The sequence below is a fragment of the Syngnathus acus genome, chromosome 13, assembly GCF_901709675.1.
Source record: "Syngnathus acus chromosome 13, fSynAcu1.2, whole genome shotgun sequence".
NCBI lineage: Eukaryota > Metazoa > Chordata > Actinopteri > Syngnathiformes > Syngnathidae > Syngnathus > Syngnathus acus.
The window spans coordinates 9740998-9761148 of record NC_051098.1 but is presented as its reverse complement, the minus strand read 5'-3'; the positions used below and the strand labels follow the sequence as shown (position 1 = coordinate 9761148).

Below are 20151 nucleotides of genomic sequence, written 5' to 3'. Positions count from 1 at the left end.
CCAACATATATTGAATTATCATTTGCGTCTGGAGTCGGGCACACACATCTGCACAAGCGCACACATCAACTAATCAAGCAAACCAAGTGAAATAGGATTACAGGGAAGCTCTTTATATTCGGCAAGGCCCCATAAAAGGATTATAACTTCACATTGTAAATGTATTAGAAGGGATATCTTGCTGTGCAGACCCTAAATCAGTACCACAGAGAGATCTGTATTCTCAAAGTCAAGACCTTGATGTATTCTATCACTTTGTTTCATCTTCCCAAGCAATCAGTCAAACCCGCGGAAGGAAGAGAAGTAGAAAACTAAAACAAATCCAAATCCTATCGAACAGGAACTTGCGTGTGTGAGATGGAGGAATAAGGTTTTCAACCTTTGCTCTGGCTGCCTCCTTGGTGGCCTCATCCATCCAGTCAAGCTCCTGCAGCCGCAGGTCCAGGGAATGCTTTATATCCTCTACCAACTCTTGCACCTGGAGGGGATCACATTACATTTAAGGTTTCTTTAAAACACATTTTCTCACTCAGCTTATTTCCTGTTAAAGGAATAAGCTTAGCCCAAGAACGTTATGTTTTTAGCAGATGTTGGAACTGTTATGTTTCTTTGACGGGAAACTACTGTTGACCAACCATATTCATTTTTGGATGTGCCGTATAAAAGGATGTAACAGGCATGATCACTGAGAACAAAGCTGTGACTCAGTTGAACACAGACCTCCACTCAGACAAAAATAGATACAAAATTGTGATTCTATGTGTTTATATATGATGACATCGTGGTGATCAGCAGCTCGTGTTTTCACTCGAATAAAAAGGACATATTGTTATTCCACACACAAATGCAAAAGGCAAAAACCAAAGTCAACAACACAGATCACAACGTAATGAGAAAAAAATTCCCCATTTTACATTTTGATTCCAAATTTTTTCCATTTATATGCCAAATTTTCTGGGCTTCTGCCCCCCTTCCACAAATGAAAAAACAAATCACTCAATCATAATTTTGTCATGACAAATGTCTGCTGTTCCATCACATCGTGTATGCCTCCACGTCAGGTACTCGGCATGACAAAACACTCGTCTTGAAAGCTTAACAAGAGCTCCCGAGGCTTTGTAATTTCTCTTTAGGCTGTGGTAAGTGTCATCTGTCAGGGCTGCACATCACAACTTGTTACCAAACAAACGTTGTGGGCATTAGGTCTTAAAATAAACCAGCTTCCAGCCCCTTATGTGAAGCACTGCATTTTAGACAATTACTTCGCCTGTTGTAATTTTTAATAAAGCACAAGAGCTTGCATTCTATTTCAACAGCACTCCACAGAAATATAGAAGTACAGGTATAAAAAATAATAATAAAAAAAAAAGCAATCAATAAAGAAGCGCAATGCAGTATGTAAAATTAATAAAAATATGACCATGTCTGTGTTCATCCACATCGGTCATATAAAGATGGAAGCATAAATGTGAATTAGTATTTACACAAGAAAGAGAAAATTGAGAAAAACTCGCACCAGTATACAGCAGTCCAACCCTAATTTTGCCCATAAAATCAACAAAGGATTGACAATTATTTAGGTAAAGTGCACAATTTTTTCTTTCAACAAGTTTGAAAGTAGTGACAGTGTTGAGTTGAGTGGACAGATACAAGACTTTTGTTGCAGAAGTTAAAAAAGAATACATACATATCTTCATGTCCTAGAATGGCCAAGAGACTGCGATAAGAATAACAATGTGGAAGGATCAAGGTGGGAGAAAGACGGACCTTAGGTGATAAAGGGCCAGAGGTGTGGGATTAGTGAGAACTGGCTGAGAGAGCATTATAATGGTCATGGATAGAATTTTCAGATTGGAGCTCAGCAAACCATGAGAATCATCAAGTTGTTTCAGAAAGTCAAGATGAAATGTAAGAAAGAAATGCATGAAGTATAAATCCATGATTAAAAAAAAAAAGGTTTTCTTTTTTTTTCTCTTCTCAATACAAGTTTAGAATAATGATGTTACCAAATGTGTTTTCAGCAATAACATTTGAGGCCAAGGTCAGTTTTTGAATATCCTCTTATTGCCTTGGAAGGCTATATGATTTCCAAATTCATCTCAAAGCCAATGGCCCTCTTTACAAGCAATTATTGAAAACTAGCTCACATTTTGTGCATAGTTAATCTGAAAAACGACACACAACGAAAGGCATGCATTCAGTGTTCCATTCTTTCACTCCCCAGCTTGCATTCTTACCTTCGCCTTGCTCTGTGAGGAGAAGTGCTGCTGGACAAAGAGAGCTCCCAGGGCCATGCCAAAGTGTTTGTTGGCCTGCGTGAGGCACAGTCTGCCCAGCTCCAGCTGCTGCTCGGTGCCATCAATCTCCCGGGAAAACTCATGGATGGTGCTTCGGAAGGCGGTTGACAGATGTTCACTTAGCGCTGCCACAATGCGCCACAGCATGTAGTTATGGAGAACCCTACGGTGGAAGGTTCAGTAAGTGAGGACAGTGTTATTGGATAAAGCATACAAATAATTGAAAAAGTATCTGTGCGGCAATGAGCGCGAGAGCTGTTAAAATTCCATCAATACTTGTGAACGGTTTCTCGTCTATTTTTTTCTTAAAAGTGATTTAACAGTCCAAGAGTATGAATTCTCGTTTTACATACATTTTATTTATGTGTTTTTTGAGTATGTATCAAAATTTCCCTGGACACCACTACTGCACTCCAGAGGAAACATGATAGCTTGAGAAAAAAAAAAAGAAATAAAAAATGGAATCGCTAACTTCAGCAGTGTAAAAGGCAAAATGGATACAGTAAATAGGGGAGGAGAGAAGACAGTCTGTACAATAAGAAAGTCACGGAATAAGCGCCAAAAAACTTGCATCGAATATTACAAAATGTACATTTAAAAAAATAGCTTTTTATTTTGATCTTAGATTCAAAAAGACGGATGTTTCCACTGACGCCATACTGACGTAAACTTAAAAATTCCTGTGTCTGACCTTAGATCCACATTTCCATCCAACTTGGGTTCTCTCTTGGCCAAAGTGCCACCCATCTACAAACTTTTTAAAATTGGATTTGTACATTTTCATAAATATATCTGTTTTGCTTTTTACTGTTTTACCACATCAAAATGACAATAACAAGCTAGCCCCATTTGCACAGTACTTAAGAGTTCTTTTCAACACCACATTTCATGTCTCCGATTTGAATCCCAAATTTTTGGTCTGGTCTTAGTCTCGGACTGGCCTGACTTGGGATTTTCCACCGAGACTGATCCTGAGCGGCGCTGATCTGTTATTCTTCAACTTCATTAATGTGATGAAAAGGTGACACTATTGGTTATACAAAAAACTTCTTCCATGAATGTGTGACTCCTCACCTACCAGGACTGTCACCTTCGTGGTTTTGCGACCCCCATACGTAAGCGAAAGCGAAAAGTAAGTTAAAAACACAGGCAAGCTAAAAACTAAGTAACACCAATCGAATCAAATACTGCCATTCAAAGGAATATACCTGGAAAGACTTAAATTGACTATGTTTTAGTTTGGCTGTAGCTTATGCCAAATTATCCTAACTTAGTCACGCTTAATTTCTAAATATCTACAATCTCGGTTTGACTCTGCCTTAACTTACAAATCTATCCAGGTAAGGCAACTGAGAACATTTTTTCAAGTATTTCCAATGCAAATAATTCATATTCACGCAGTGTCTTTCATGCACCTAATATTGTGGTTATTGCATGGACCATGGCCTAAAGACAGGCCACTTCAAGAAAAATGGTTGAATCGATGCTGCCTGACAACAATGGCATCAAAATTTTAGCTCTGAAAGTATCTGAAATAGTGTAAGCGGTGGAGACATGAGAAAACAAGACAATGAATGAAAACCAAAGTAGAGTGGGCTGGTTTAGTCTAGTCCAGTGCGGCAAGAAGAGGCACTAAAGGGAATCATCCATTTATGCATTCAAGTTGAGTCTTCTTCTATCCTCAGACAGAATGGTGGTGTGCTCTTGTGCCCTACTCTGCTGGGTGCACTCTTTCAATGTGCTATGGGGGACAGATGCCCCACTCCCATTGTGAGGATCCATCTGAGGCTTAAGGCATGTTGTTATTGTTTCCTCAACGATTTTATTTTCCCTGTGTATGACAGATATGGAATCAGAAGAGCTTGGCAACGGTACCCTGAAGGTCCTGCCAATAAAACACTTGTGTTGTGAATATAATTGATGGCAAAAGGTAAAGGAAGATGGGCTTGGAGGCTTGTAAATGTTATATTTTGCAAAGACAATTCAGCATACCTAGAATTTATTTAAGATAGAGATTGCTCAGATGCAATTCATATCTAATTTGTACACATTATCTACATTATTGAAATAGTGTACTTAGTTCCATTCAATGTTGGACAATGGGTCTCATTCACTACTGTTTCTTCCCGTGACCCTCCACTCAAATGTGTTGTATGCAATTTATCAACAATTTAACAATCTAGCATTCAAGTATGGATTTTATTCAAGCAAGGATTTTATTTGAAGTAACAATCAGAGGTATAAACCCTGCCACGATTTGGCTTTCGCAAAGGTGCTTCTAAACAACTGGGCTGGCAGGTAACCGAACACCCAGAAGCTAACTCGTTTACTTGCTGGTTTATTAAAAGCACTGTGGCGAGGTTTTTAATTTCTGGACCTGGATTGACACCTCTGGTAACAATATTAATGAGTAATCTTCAGTTTCTTCAGTCCGTGCCAGCTATACTAAAAATGAATCTTTGACGTCTATAGCCGTCAATGGCAATGGCACTGTAGCCAACACTTCCTTTTGCAGATACATTTTACATGAAACATCTTTTCACACCACTTTTCCGTCTTTACAGTCACCTTAAAGGTTAAGCCATCCTGCCTGATGACATGTAAAATGTGTCAGCAAGTACATTTGCAGTAATGGAGTAACAGCAGAATGTACAGATCAACCAGTGGCTCTTAATTAGTGAAGGAGTGAGGGCTCATTAGCTGAATGGATTTTAATGAGGCTAGTTAGGGAGATGAAATGACACTATCCTCCCATTTACAAAGGTAATGACCCTGAAGGGTAATGGGTGGGATTGAGAGCCTCCTATATTCCAAACCTGCAATGGCACTGCATTTCAGGCTCTAAGTGCAAATACATTTGTATACGGCATTGTTAAAATGAAAAACCATTCAAGTACGCTCTGCAACTGCAAAACCCAAAATATTTGGGACAGACTTTTTACCATTGTGTAATCACAACTGTATATTTTCAGTTCAGATGAGCTCTAAACATTCATTTGAGAGCACAAGTGCTGCAACGAGTGCTAAAGCACCATGAAATCCGGCATTTAGTGAACCGTAAATAACATTAGAAGCAGACTGTGTCTGTATTTCGAAAGCAGGACAACGCAGAGAATTCTGAGCTTCAGGGGCCGACACAAATATGGTATCGTACGCATAAGTGCAGGAATACGGCGTCAACATAAATTAGACCACACAGTATAGTGTTCCACCCGAAGCTTGAACTAGCATTAAGTAGCAAACCATTAAAAATGACACACAGCAGCGTGCCAGCCTCACACTCTGACACCCTTGAGAGTGACGATGAACAGAAGGAGCAGACGGAGCAGGAGCAGTGGCGAGGGTGTGTGAGAGATTCTGGTGTTGTCATTATGCTTTCTCCTCCATTGGAGGCTTGCTCATCTGGCTAATGGGATCGGCTGCAGTCACTGCAGTGGCTGGAGACGGCATAGTGGGCTGTAGAGAAGGACAGGGAAATTGGTGGAGGACGATGAGATGGAGGTGTGATAGCTTCTGGGTGACTGAATGCCATGAATGAAACACTGGGCGAAGAATAGTCCTTGCTCATTCATACTCGGGGTGTTAGGGCTTATTTCTGTCCAATAAATGGTACCTGCAGCCTTTTGGCCACAAGTGGACTTCTTCTTAACTGATTGGCTTTAGCTGCAAGATTGAAGTAAAGGACTAGATTTCTCTTTAAGAACTCCTCATAAACTTTTACTGACCTTTCTGAGAAATGTTCCAGCTTGGGAACACGTGAAATCAGTTTTGGAAGCCACTTCAAAAGGTATATCGAGAGTCATGGTTGGATGTATTTGCTGTTGAAGAACTTAAGAGCACTAATCTCAACCATATAAAACACCAAGATAGTAAAATGTTCCTCCTAAATGTTCCTCTGGCTGAATGGAGAAAAAAACATGCCACAAATTTCCAGGTGGATGAGAGGTCAGTTTGTTGGCATATCACTCACTCACTCACTCACTCACTCACTCACTCACTCACTCACTCACTCACTCACTCACTCACTCACTCACTCACTCACTCACTCACTCACTCACTCACTCACTCACTCACTCACTCACTCACTCACTCACTCACTCACTCACTCACTCACTCACTCACTCACTCACTCACTCACTCACTCACTCACACTATTTTTGTACAGGTGGGATATTGTTCATGTTTTGAAAGTGTTGAAAGTTAGAAGTATCACAGTCGTACATAAAAAACAAATGGGACTCTTCTGTGGATAACAGTTTGAATACAGTACCTGTAAACTGTTGACACATCAGAAAATCGAATGCTACAGGGTAGAAAAACAAACAAAAAAAACAGGCATATGTCAACGCCATAGTTCAGCCTGAGAGGGTAATTGAGAAAGATTGTGGGTCTGAATTCAGCTGAAACTAAAAATCCATTATTGCAGTGAGGCTATGTTGGACATTAGGCTAGTGGACCAGGGTGTTATGGTTCTGGCAGTTCATCCAGAACATGTCTGGAATTACTTTTTCCAATAATTGGTACATAAAAGAGGCAAACTCATTTGCTGCCAAATCAAATGAGCAGTTAAATTTCCTACCTTTCCATGCAAAGACCATACATGGTTAGTGCATTTGGTGAAGGTCTATTCCTGCTGGCCGGTTGGAACAGCTCGACAGATTTGTCAGAGCTGCTATGACACATTAGGGGCCACCATGACCAACCTTTGTAGATGAATCCTTCTAACAGCTGACATTTTATTTTTCCCTCAACATTTTATTTTTCTGCTTGTGTAAGTGATGTGACATTGTAGAATTAAGCCATCCAACCTTTGCTGGAGAAGCCTTCCCAAATAATGTCCTTCTCATAGTCGCAAAACAAAAACCAAAACAAAAAGAAAAATGACCTTTACTGGGCTCACTCAATAAGTATCCTGCATTTGTGTCATGGAGTAGTGTTAAATGTTGCTGCCGTTTGTGCATGTGATGCAGGTACAATATCAACCAAGTCCTAAACCCAGAATGGTAAAAAAATAGGGGGGGGGGTCACCTCACCAATGATATCTAAAGAAAACAATGTTCCAAACAATAAAACAGCTTAAGTTGGATTACAAATATTGCCCAACAAGTATTTTGAATATTAATGTTTAGCATCATTTCATCATTTAAAATTTGAATGAAATTGAATTAATTTTGGAAAATCTCTGACTTCCTGAGATGAGTGAAGTCCCGAAAAATCTTCTTTAGGATTATTGTCTAATAAGTGAATCATCACAATCATAGTCTCACTGTCATTGTCCAGGTGAGCATTGAAGTCACCCAACCAAACCATGGAGTACCCAAGGACTCCAAAAAGTATGGGCACTCTGAACTGTTGCTTGGTGCATGGGAACAAACAACAGTCAGGACCTGTCCCCTGACCAGAAGGAGGAGGCTACCCTCTTGTCCATCGGGTTGAACCCAAACGTACAGCTTTCCTTGGCCCCTCCCACAGGGGGTGAGCTCGTGGGGAGGGGGACCCACATTGTCCTTCCAGACGCTTGCCACTGAGCACCACCTCCGGAGGGTGGCCCCGGTGACCCGCGTCTGGGCAAAGGAAAACGATGTCCATATATGTTAATCATTGCAAGGGTTTCTATGAACTGTACTTTGTGTGGTACCTCATCTTTAGCATGGTTGACCCTCCCACTTGCATAAATCCCCCGGGTACTTAGCTCACCAGTGGGACACACACACACCTCTCCACCATGATAAGCTGACAGTTCATATTATTTGTATGCAAAACGTTTTAAGCGCCGATATTGAATGTTCTCCATCGGTGACAGATGGAAAGTGTGAGGGACTGAAAAGGAACAAAAGTATTCCGTTAGAGGTATACTTCTTCAAATACACTGTTATTTCTCCCCTCTGAAGTCTTAATAGAGCTGGAGTTTACCGTAGATGGCTGACATATGTATCTATGTATGTGGGAGTATGACATGTATGACATCAGCCCATTTTTCCACATTAATGACAAGAAAGTAATACACCCGCCAGTCATCCAGTCAGTCAGCTACGCTTCCAGCTTGAGTGGTGTTGTGTAGAGCATAGTGACTATTGGCGAGCTGTCACTGGCTCTAACACACATCTTGACGTGGTATAGCCCTGCAGCCTGTCAAGAGCAAGAATGGGAGGGAAGTGTGTGTGTGTGTGTGTGTGCTTATGTGGGAGAACAGTGTGGGTAGATCAATAATAATCAGCTGCTTTAGAACTGGAAGGTAATTCAACAGGAACTGATGTGCACTAACATACTCAAATGTCCATGTACAGATGGACCTGAAAAAAAAACCAAGCTATATGACAGCTTAAAAAAAAAAAGACCATGCAATGGCACTCTACACTCAGACTGCACAAATCAATTTTAAAGAAAGTGCTCATAAAGAACCAAACTAAAAATGCATACATCAAAAACGATCGATTTTAGAAAGAATTAGTGCCCCTGCCCTTGGTACGAAATCCAACCCTTGGAAACCTCTCCACTCTCTTTCCTACTCACTTATTTTGTTTACCTTTTTGAGGTGGTCTTGATGATGTCGGACACTTTTTGTATGTAATCTGTGGCAAGCACCACGATCTCCTTGTCTTCAGAGAAGTTGTCTTGGAAGATTTTATCCAGCAGGCGTTTCCAGTGAAGCTGTGGTCAGACAGAATCATCAATTGACACTGTGACGTAAACAATGTTATTTCCCCTTTATTGCATCATACTGATGGAATTCTTTGACTGACCATGTGAGCCCCTTTTTACTTGCTGTTTCAAGGTTAATATCGGAAGAATGTTATTTATAATATTCTATTCTACAATTATATAATTTAACAGTAGAATGCCTTGTTAGAGTTAGGTCAGATGCCTCTAATGGCTAATTTCCATTGTCAAATTTTCTGTTTTTCTTTCAGCTTATCACTGTGTTGTTTGTGTATCTTGGTGCTCTCGTAATCAAAAACTAGGGAGTGACGATTCATGCTCATTGTGCATGTGCTCAGTTCGCAATCAGGTTATTGAACATACTGAAGCACGCAATTAGTGCATTAAGGAAACCACATTGTTTTAATAATTAAATACCTTTGGCAAAATCACTTCAAATCCACACATCATTTTGAGAAATGCATCATGAAGTGTGTTTGCACTTTTTTTACCTCCCCAAATCTCAATTAATATTGTTTTTTTATTTCTTCCTTTCCTACTTTATTTATTTACCAACCACCTTGTCATATTCTAAACCAATCCAATGAGTCAGAGTTTCTATTATACTGTTGAAGAATACAGCACTTAAGAATGCATAATCACAGACTTCATTATAATACGTCAGTTCCAGGCTGGACCATTACTTTAATGAAAAGCCAGGCAAAGATTCATAAGTCAATATTCACGCTCAATATTGCATATTGTTATTCAATACTGATTCTACTGACTTTTCTTCATGAGATTTTTTACCATGGCTGCATTCAGACATTTTTTGTGGTGACAAAATAAAAGCGTGTTTGTGCACCCTTGAAAAATGTTTTACTACGGCAGTAAGAAATAAGTAGGCGAGCAAATCACTACACTATGGCCATCAATGTGCAGTAATATGAAGTACTGTACTATAATATATTACGGAGATAGTAACATAACTTAGGTAACTTATCCATCCATCGTCTACACTGTGTATCCTGTATATATGTGTGTGTAAAATGATATAGTTTTTTTCTATAAGATCCAATTACATTAATGAAAATGTGTCCCCTTTGACAAACGAGTGAGTCTGGTCTGAGACTTGCCTCAGGATGCAAATAGTTTAAAGGAAAGACCAAACAAAAAAAGATCAAGAGCATTTGCCTTCCACAAATTCATTTGGAGGAATCAGTTAGTAAAGCCTCTTAATGACGTATCATGTAAACAAAATTTGCATCCTAAATTCATCAGCATCCTCCTGATCTAATTGACAGTAAATTGGTTGCAGCAGCACAGAGTGCTTCTTATGCTTCTGTTTCGGTCCAATTTTCAATCGGCATCTTTGGCCTCATTTTAAGGTTTGCAGATATTCACTATCAGAGTATGTTTCTTTCTTTAATGTAAATGTTTAATCTCATTTTTGGCCAAGAATTTGAAAACGGGTACTTTATCTTTCATTTTTTTTCTCATGTGTCTCTCTTCTAACCACAAAACATCATGAGGATCTCTGTCAGCGTACGCGCTGCTTCAGGGTAGTGCCTCCTCCTTCTCCTCGCTCGAAATCCAATTTACCTTTCCTCCTCTTCCTGCCATCATGTCTAACACTCTCCAATGTCCGCTTATACTTCTTCCTCCCCTCTCGCATTCAAGCTTCAATCTTAAGTCCTGCAAGGCGGACGCTTTTTGTGATTCACTTGTGTGTGTGTGTGTGTGTGTGTGTGTGTGTGTGTGTGTGTGTGTGTGTGTGTGTGTACAGTACTCACACCAGGAGCAGTGCGCTGTAGCTGCCTGAGTGTAATACGGTTATACATCGTGCTGACGTCCTTTCTTTGGTCATCATAATCTGACATGGTGATCTGGAGAGAGATTTTACTGAAGACTGGACACATAAGTGTATGCTTGCTCGTAAACTGGCGCAGACACACAATCAGCTCACATTGGCTAGACGAGTCTCCAGCTGTATAATCTCCTTGGACTTTTGTGTAGCATTGTGAGCTCCCAGCATGCTTAGTAAGCGCTCCATGAGGGCCTTGTATGCCGCCAAGATCTGAAAGGCACAATGACTTCAGCACTAATCGAAGGGAGGAGCGTCATAAATAACAGCTGGTGACGGCCTGACATGTGGCAGGGTGTAAAGGATAACAAAAGCACAGTGGGACACAAAAGAAAACAGGTGGATTAATGCAGATGAGCCAGGCAACTAAATAGAACAGATGGGAGAGGGATGAAGAAGTGAGGGAAAGAAGCAGGAAAAGACAAGAGGGTGAACTCAATGACAGTGAAGGGTGCAGGAAAGCATCATATTGGAAAGGGGATTGGATGTGGTCCAATAGGAAGTGAGGGCAGAAGCGCAGGGAGAAAATGGCATGGAAAACAAAATGGATGGTTTAAATAAACAAAAGCAGGAATTTCTACCTTGACACTGTCTTCATCCTGACCCAAGTAAAGACTTCTCTCAGGCAGTGTGAGTCCTTCCTGATCAATCTACATCAGACGTACAATTCACAGACATAGTCACAAAAGTGGCAATATTTACCAAAAACAATGAAATAAATGTATATTTTTCAAACCATAAATATAACTGTGGCAAATCATTATTTGGGTTTGTTCCCTTTTCAAATTTGAAACTGAACCACCAACTAAATCATTTCTAAAAATCTGTGAGTGGCTCTTCTGCACTCCCACCACTCTATCACATAAGAGTGGGACTAATTTACATAATAAATGCCCTCATGCGAGTTTCCTTTTGCCAACCCTTGCGGATCATGTTATAGGCAGAGAAACCTGTTGTCCACTTTCAAGTGAGGGACACTATGTCATATTTTTTTTATTTTGCTCAGTTTTACTCTGTAAATGAGAACATACTCAATTGCCTTACCTGCATGATTACGTACATCGGGTAAAATAAATAAATAAATGCCCCCATAGGTTTCTCTGCCCTGCCGGGCTGATGATGTCACAGGTGGTGAATGCTTGGGCTTGGGTCGGTTATTGTACAGAGATACTTTAAAGTCCTTTTCCGAAAAATTACCAGGTAGAAAAAACAATATTCCACTAATAGTATCAATAAAATCAATATACAGTGGAAACTCCAAACTGTATGCCTTTAGGTTTTTCATTTTGTTGGTGTGACATTTATTTCAAAAGTGACAAAGCATTCTCAACAAGAAGAAAAAGAGGAAGAGAAGAATGCACACAATAAGTAAGTATGTTACCTGATGTTTACAGCTACCGACCTTGCTTGTCTCACTATTAACAGTGGTCAACTTATATGTACACTAAAAAGCTAATCAGAGTTTGATCAGCATCCGTTCAACAGATTGTCTTCAACCTGAGAGGTTCCACTGTCGAGCCACAATAAATAATACAATTTGAAGGTGTCTTTAGATTTCAAATCTGTCAACATGGAGAAATTATTAAAACCATGTAATATATTCCAACAATTGTCTTTGTCTGAAGTTTCTATTAAAAACTTGCAGGACAGTATTATAATGAGAGCCTTCTAAAGGCTATGCTTGAGTCAGCGCCTTATAATGTGAATTTTGACATTTAAATGAAATGTTTTCCTCGCTCCTTTTTCTTCCCTTCTTTAATCAGGAAAAAAAGTATTTTAAACAGTGACAGTATTTGATCGTGGATATGAGCCATGTTTTGGAACCAAGAGTATCTCTGTGTGATCAAGTTCAACTCTACTGCTCAAACATGCTGTAATTAGGAGGCAGTCTATGACAACAAGCTGTGTTGTCACAGAGGATTAACCTTCTAACATAATGATACACACACACACACACAGATACACGTGCCACATAAAAATGGACACTGTTTCTCACCCTGATTGCATTCCGAGAAGAGTTCTTGTCATCCACGTTGACGGTGAGAGAGAAAAACACAGCAGTGCTGTACACGCCCTGCGTCCTATAAAGCAGTTCATTGAAATCTGGTCTTTGTGGGGCACCTTCTTTCTCCCAGCCTGCAGCCCCAGGAGGAGCCCCAACCTGATCCCACCCTCCGCAGCTGTCAATCACCTCCATCATGGGGTCAGAGCCTAGCTTGTCGATCTCTTGAATGTTGATGCAGGATCTGTAAAACTCCTTGGCTTTGCGCTCTGCCGATTCGGGCTCACGTCTCTGAATTGGCTCCATAAGTATGTGCTGCAGTTTTTCTTCATTGTGCTCTCCTATGGCTGTAATGATTCCATAGCTGAGCTTGTCCTCTGGGATGGCGTGACGTCTCAACCAGCCTCCGCACGCAAAGGAGTAAAAGTCTTGGCAGGGCTGGATGGTGGGGTCAATATTGCCCTGCACAAAACGCGCCGCCCGCAACAGTACGCGTCGCCGCTGGCAGTCCTGCCTGCACTGCGGATCTTGCTGGGCCTCCAGCGAAATGTATTTCATTGCTAGCATGCTTCCTAAAATGACACACATGCCCGCTGCGAAGACCAAAGCCGAAAGGAGGCAAATCTCTCTCCGGCTCCACCGGGGGAGCCCGCCACCGCTGCCGGTGCTGCTCGCATCTCTGTTGCGACCATTTGACCAGGTGCTTCCCTGCCCGCGCGTCATGTGACGGTCCAGACTGCCACCCAAGTGAAGGGTCATACCATTACTGAGGATGTCACTGCTGTAGCGGCCGCCATATTTCACTTCCTGGAACTCATCATAGTGCGCGGTTAGCGAGTAGGTCTTCTCCATGACAATGGGACGTTATGAATTAGACGTCACGAGCAGACGGCTGTGGGGGAGAAGGGATTAAAGGGATTTATTTTGTGTTCAGATTAAGACCATGACTCCGAGTGAGATAAATAGAGGGAGGCCACACAGGGCAAAACACGGATGATACGGACGTCTTAGGCTACGTTGCCTTTGTTCCTTTCAAATCACAAGCCGGCAGAATGAGGACTTCCATTCTGCTTGAGGAATCTCCCGGGTCTTGCTCTCTATCTCGCTCATCCTCTTTCTCCTGGCTCCCTTTCCATTTGTTCTCCTCCTCCCCAACTGGTTCCAGGTCACCTGCTGATGAAAATAAGAATGATTTAGGAGGGGGCTTTGCGGCATCAAAAGAAATATTGAACAACTAAGACTTAAAAGTTTGGGCACAGTATTTGCACATATTCTGACCAATTCTGATGGATGGCGGCGAAACCTGTAGGGTTAATCGCTGTCTCTGAGGGAAGTTTGGATGACTGACTAAAAACGGGGGATAAAAGCTAAGAAGGTGAGTGTAAACCTGAAGATTGGGATTGCCAAAGTAATTTTGTGCTTGAAAATAAAATGCACCCAGAGAGGGTAATCAAAAGCATAAATCTTAAATGAAAGGCATCATCCAGAACCATGTTTCCGAGGGCACAAAATAATAGATCCCAACCTATCAACACAAGAAATTAAATCTGGATTTGAAGAAATGTTCAATCAAGTTTCCATATCTGTAATTGCAGTCATAAAGCATCATCATGTATTCTACTTTAAAAAAAACAACTAAAAATAATGCTCGAAAAGCTGCATTTGTGAAAGTACACAGACCCACATGGTAAAGGTACATAGAAACAGTCGAGGGCTGACTGCTCCAACTAATCCACTGTCCATACTGCCTGTAGGCGATATCACACAAAACAATGACAGCGCCGGACAGATAAGTCGTGTTGTACCGGTGTGAGGGTGCGCTCTGTATGACTGTGTTGCACGGGGTTATTGGTCAGCCAGAGTCAACCTGCTCACAGCTATGAAGACCATCAGTTACACCTGATATGAGAAGAGCTTGCTGCAGTTGCTGCGTTCATCACGCATACACGTGGACAAATCAAAATCCATCACCTCAGAAGACATAAAGTCGAAATGGTGAGCACCACATGACAACTGCAGGAATACGGATCGTACAGTAGTGCCTCGTCTGATAAATGATTATTAAGTGTATGGAGAATGTACATCCATCTTTTATTAAAACAAAATCGAAGCAGTGTATGAATTATAATGGAATTTTTCCAACAAATGCAATCACCATTATAAAAGACCAGCAATAGTTCAATGAGTATATAACAATTACTCGCAAAAACATCATCGTCAGCATCATCACGACAGTTTTAGTAATTAGGTTGGTTCTAGCACAGTCTTATGACAGGCAAGTTAACCTACAATATGTGAATTGATCATATCAGCTCTTTTGTTTTTTGATAATTAAAGTGAGAATTATTCCTCTGTTAGTCGGCACACTTTTTTGCAATGATGCCTCCCTATTAATATTTTCCATATTATGTATTTCTTGTAGCATCTAGTACTAAAGAATCTTACTGTCATTCGTGCTCTTGTTTCGGTTATCAGTGATTCGCACCCTCCTCAAAGTGTTCGTCTCAATACGCAGTGCTGTGTAGTTCAAGGCAAATTGGGTATCCAAAAGGGCAGAAAATTGGGGTAAGAACTGGGAAAATTCAACGATTAGGTCTCTCAGTGAGATGTCACTGTCCATCCAAATTTTCATCTGTCAAAACCGCCACTTTGGTGCACATGCTTTTGTATCGGTGAGGCTTTAACTACTGTATGTATCATGACATTAGTTTCATGTACTTAATGGATGAGCACTTATTCTTTCTACCTCTACTTATTATAATGCACAGGTGATCGGATTATATGATTTCGATATATGCCTCCTCTCTTTGCAACTACTCTCGTCTGCTTTTGAAATGCACCTACACTCCCTTGTGCCACAGCTCCTTAAACACTACAATAAATTATGGCGCGCACACAGACACACACACACGCACACACACTCATGCACACACGCGTACAGACCTGAACTCGTGTATGGATAATGGATTGGATCTTGTGGGTTCCATCACAGAACGCTATGTGTGATGAATGGCTATTTACTGAACATGACAGCTTCTGATATCTGAGGGTAACTTATGCTGAAGCGTATGCACGCACACACACGCATGCACGCACACACACACACACACACACACACACACACACACACTGCAACTGCACAAGACTGGACACATACGTGGAAAACACAGGTCTCACGAGACATTGCACTTTGGCAGCTTTTGTCATTATATTGTACGCCTTTGAAAGTATTCTATTAAAATAAGTGGTAAATCATTTCTTGGAAGGGGAACACTTGCTTTCAATGGCCCTCATTTACCACCAGTTCTTGATACGTCCTAGGGACTTATTGTGGTAAAATTGTATGATAATTGTTTGTATAAAAATAATTGGGTCTCTGAAATACATGCCCACTGATCCTTTGTTCGAGTCTGACGCCAAACTACACAGAAGCGCAATCATGTTGAAAAGAAAAGATAAGCAGAGCTGCAGTGTTAGCACAGATTAGCGTCAACCACTGGTGTTACCAGCATTTATGTTTTACTCTCCAAAATGCTAATGAGCAGACAAAGCAAGACAGGTTATTATCAGGGGACTGTTACTGTATGCTAAGTCAGATCAGCTGGCAGGCACCAAAACCGTCATACGCAATCACACTTAGCCAATTCAATCATAACAGCCCTAACTTCAGTCTGATAACCCTGTGGCATCTTTTCTTGATGAAACACTTGATGACATCATTCCTGACTTTGCGAATTATTTTGAGTGCTTCTGTTTCTTTTGTTGTGTGACACAGGCTTTGATTGTGCAACCTGTCCAGCTCGAGTTGCGTGTTCGTGCCAAGGAGAGGAAAGTGTGTTGAACTTTTCTCTCTCTTTCTTTCTTTCCTTCTTTCCTTCCTTCTTTCTTTCTTTCTTTCTTTCAACTCAGCACAGAATGCTTCTACAAACAAACCAGAAATTTGTAGTAATATGTAGTATTGGTGTATTTTTTTTGCATATGGAAATGTGAGCGTATTGTAATTTTTGTGCCTCACAGTGCTTGTTTGCCAATCTGGCAGACCTCTGCACCAAGCGGGGCATTGTGGCAGAGCGAGAGCGTGTCCTTTGACATGCACCCAGCACTACTGAAAATTTGGTGGCTGTAAGTCTGTCTAACTCTACATCTGGTTGTGCCATATCGCGGTCTGGCGGAGACCGCTGACTTAATGTGATTTTGATGAGCAGACCAGACGCAATTGGAGGTGTCGAGGACTAAGCGGCGCCCCAGAAGGGATCGAAACCTTTCTGTTGCTGGTCCTATTTAATGACCTTCCCTTAAATGTTGGGCAAGTCCCATCTTTGTCTATTTTTAACACTCTATTTTGTGTAGCAAGTCTAATGCAGAGCACAGTCTAACAGGGATGGAAGTAGTCGTGTCTCTCATCTACATCAAAATCAGGGCAATTGAAGAGTCTGCCGTGCCTAACATTGCGAAACAAAAGCATCACCCTACTTGGGCATCATACCCGTTGCTTAAAAGTGCAGGGCACTAATGGATGCGCTAAAAGGAAAAAAAAAAAAATTCTTCCATGTGTACATGAATGTCATCGTATTTCATATGACAACCGGGTATCAAACCGTCTAAAGTAGTAATCAATTGATTGTATTATTATCATCATCATCAAAATTATAGTTGTTAAATCCCTTTGATTGACACACAGGGATGGGGAGAAGTGCATGACACATCGGAGGTGGGGATGAATAAATCACCTACTCGGACAAGTTACCACCAGTTAATTCTACATTTATTGAGGGTACCTGCTAACCATGTCTAGTGCCACACGGGCCAAAAGCATCAACAAAGCGTCTAGCTTGGCCGGATTGCTGCCTTATTTTCCGCACAGCGATGTCTCCAGGCATGACTGTGATTGCGACACAATCAAAAGTGGAGCTGTTTATATTGGCGAAAAATTGTGCTGTTCACACCCACAGCGGCGCGATTGGCCCTTTTTGTTAAATAAAATGGCTTGATTTCATCTGTGAAATTAACAATCCGTAATTGGTAATCCGGTTACCAATAGATCTAACTCACTTTTTTGCAGCGCTAAACTTGTGCCAGCCGTGGAAAAATGAGTGCTCTATTTTTTTTTTTGCTTTTAGGGAACATACAGGAAAAATTGCTAAAGAAAAAAACGTGGACAAAACGAAAGCTAACATAATTGCTTCTTTATAAATGTTTGCTTTTGTAGTGCCTCTCCACCCATCAAGTATGAAATTGTTCAGCCAAGTACATTTTTTGTTAGGTGCCTGTTTCCAAAAACGGGTCTCTAAGCAAGCCTTTCAGATATTTCCTGAACTGTGACATCACAGGGTGTTTGCCGATGAGTCCATTGCGTATGCTACACGCACAAATCCACACACAAATTGACAAGTCTACTTTGGATGCTTGGTTTACGTTTCTTCATGAATAAAATTTTGATTTGTGGCCCAAAACAACTTCTGCTATTGTCATGTCCACGGTCTGCAGTGGAGATGACAGCATGGCTCATTTGCATGAAATGGGATGCTGCTCAAAGCTGTCTGTTTTCAAGAGGGCTGCAAAAAGGTTTTGTATAAATGTTAAGTGTTCTATATTTCTGACTGACTGAGATATCTCATATATCAGTGTAAGATGAAGCATCACACATCTCTTTTAAGAATTGTCACACAAAGCCGTCTAGCCTCTCTTCAATACCACTGCCACCACCAATGAGTCACAGTATGTCTGCTTGCTGCTTGGCATTGTGCATGTTATATTGATTTTCAGAACATTTTCTGTATAAGCAACTCCTTCCTGCAGCAGAGATACTATGTACATTAATGCGGCGTAGTGTCTTTTGAAATCACAATCATGGACCAAATTATAACTCTTGCTTTCACTTAACTGCTCAACTCGGGACTTTTGATGGTGACCAAATATAGATCATACCTTTAGCTTTTTTCCTTCAAACTCTGAAAATTCTGAGTGGATTATATTCTTATCCCTGAGATCAAAATTGTTTCGAAACTTGCTGTAGGAGCACTGTGACTCAACCCTTATCAGCAGCTTCCAGAGGCTACACTCAGTGGTTAGTCTTATGGTAACACGTTTAAAAATCAGCCTTGGATTTGTTATTTTAAGTAGCAGTGGATTCATTAAGGCACAACAACCGCAGCGACATCAACAACAACAGTCTTAATAAATTGATCCATCAAATGTTAACTATTGGCTCACACATGCACTGTACATATACGCTACAGTATATTGATACATCACACTTGTTTCAATACAGGTTTTACGTGACATGCATTTATTGCTTCAGTTTTCTGTTGATCCTTCACACTTGCAAAGAAACACTGCGCTTCTGTTGTCATTTAGATTAGGAATATATTAATACACAATAACTGTGAGATTTTTTTTTTCTCACCAGATAATATATAACCTTTAATTGGAAAACAAACGTTTATCTTGCTATTAACTGAACGTGAACTTTCTTGTACTATTTGAACTTCAAAACTTTTGTTTGTGACGCAACGCACAACAGCAAATTCATGGCTGTGCGTAAAACGCAACCAGGGCTGTGGGCAATGGTCACTTTCATTGAATGGCAAAAATGCAAAGGCCTAGTAACAAAATCAATGAGGAATATATGACAAACATCATTCAATTGTTAAGTGTCCACTTATCCAGTCAAGCACACATTTAATGTGGGTCCAACGGACCATTCAAAAGGCTTACGATGACCAATTGTGCGTAAAGTGACCAACAATCCCTTAAGCTTTTTCTTTCCCCAAGTTACAAATTGTAATTGCACTCCATTGTCCAAAGCGCAACTGCAAAGACCACCTGTCAGCAGTACAAGCTCTTCTGCGTGAGTTCTACCACGCACAAGAGTGGGAGGAACTTACCTGTGGAGAGTAAATCAAAACAGCTGGTGGGTATGGAAAAGTGCCTGAGAGATGATTGAGATCCGCTCCAGTGGAAGCCAAGCAGGTGATCCGCTTTCTTCACACACCGGGATGTGCACCGCTTACTGCCGCCGCTGCAGCAGCCCACAGCCTCCCAACTTGTAAGGGGGAGGGAGGGGAGAGGGAGGGACAAAAGAGAGTGAGTGAGAGAGAGAGAGAGAGGAGGTAAGTCCGTAATGCACCCGCGGCGCAGGCACACACAAGCCACACGATTATTCAAGTGTTCCTCTGTTGAGGTTTTAATAACTGGTCCCTTGTATCCCATGTATTTTGACATTGTGAGTCAACATGAGTATAGATTGTAGGTATTGTTTTAATTGACATGGTCCAGTGCAGTTGTACACAAACTTTTTACAAACACACAAAAAAAAATGCTAAACTCTCCAAATTCTACCATCATGA

The 20151-nt window shown here is 41.0% G+C and overlaps 1 protein-coding gene across 2 annotated transcripts in view; it reads right to left on the bottom strand.

Annotated features, from left to right (window-relative positions):
* The window catches only part of LOC119132563 (endothelin-converting enzyme-like 1), a 33103-nt gene extending 13262 nt beyond the window's left edge, over positions 1-19841 (bottom strand). Inside the window, exons 1-8 of one of the 2 annotated variants that reach the window (XM_037267948.1) lie at positions 19690-19841; positions 12797-13975; positions 11382-11450; positions 10903-11013; positions 10730-10822; positions 8824-8948; positions 2238-2460; positions 380-478 (exon numbers count right to left, since the gene is read on the bottom strand). In XM_037267948.1, coding sequence (XP_037123843.1) covers positions 380-478; positions 2238-2460; positions 8824-8948; positions 10730-10822; positions 10903-11013; positions 11382-11450; positions 12797-13654 — 1578 coding nt within the window. In that variant the 5' untranslated portion in view covers positions 13655-13975; positions 19690-19841. The remainder of the gene's footprint in view (positions 1-379; positions 479-2237; positions 2461-8823; positions 8949-10729; positions 10823-10902; positions 11014-11381; positions 11451-12796; positions 13976-19689) is intronic. The other variant, XM_037267949.1, reaches the window with a different exon arrangement.
* Between the last annotated feature and the right edge of the window lie 310 nt (positions 19842-20151).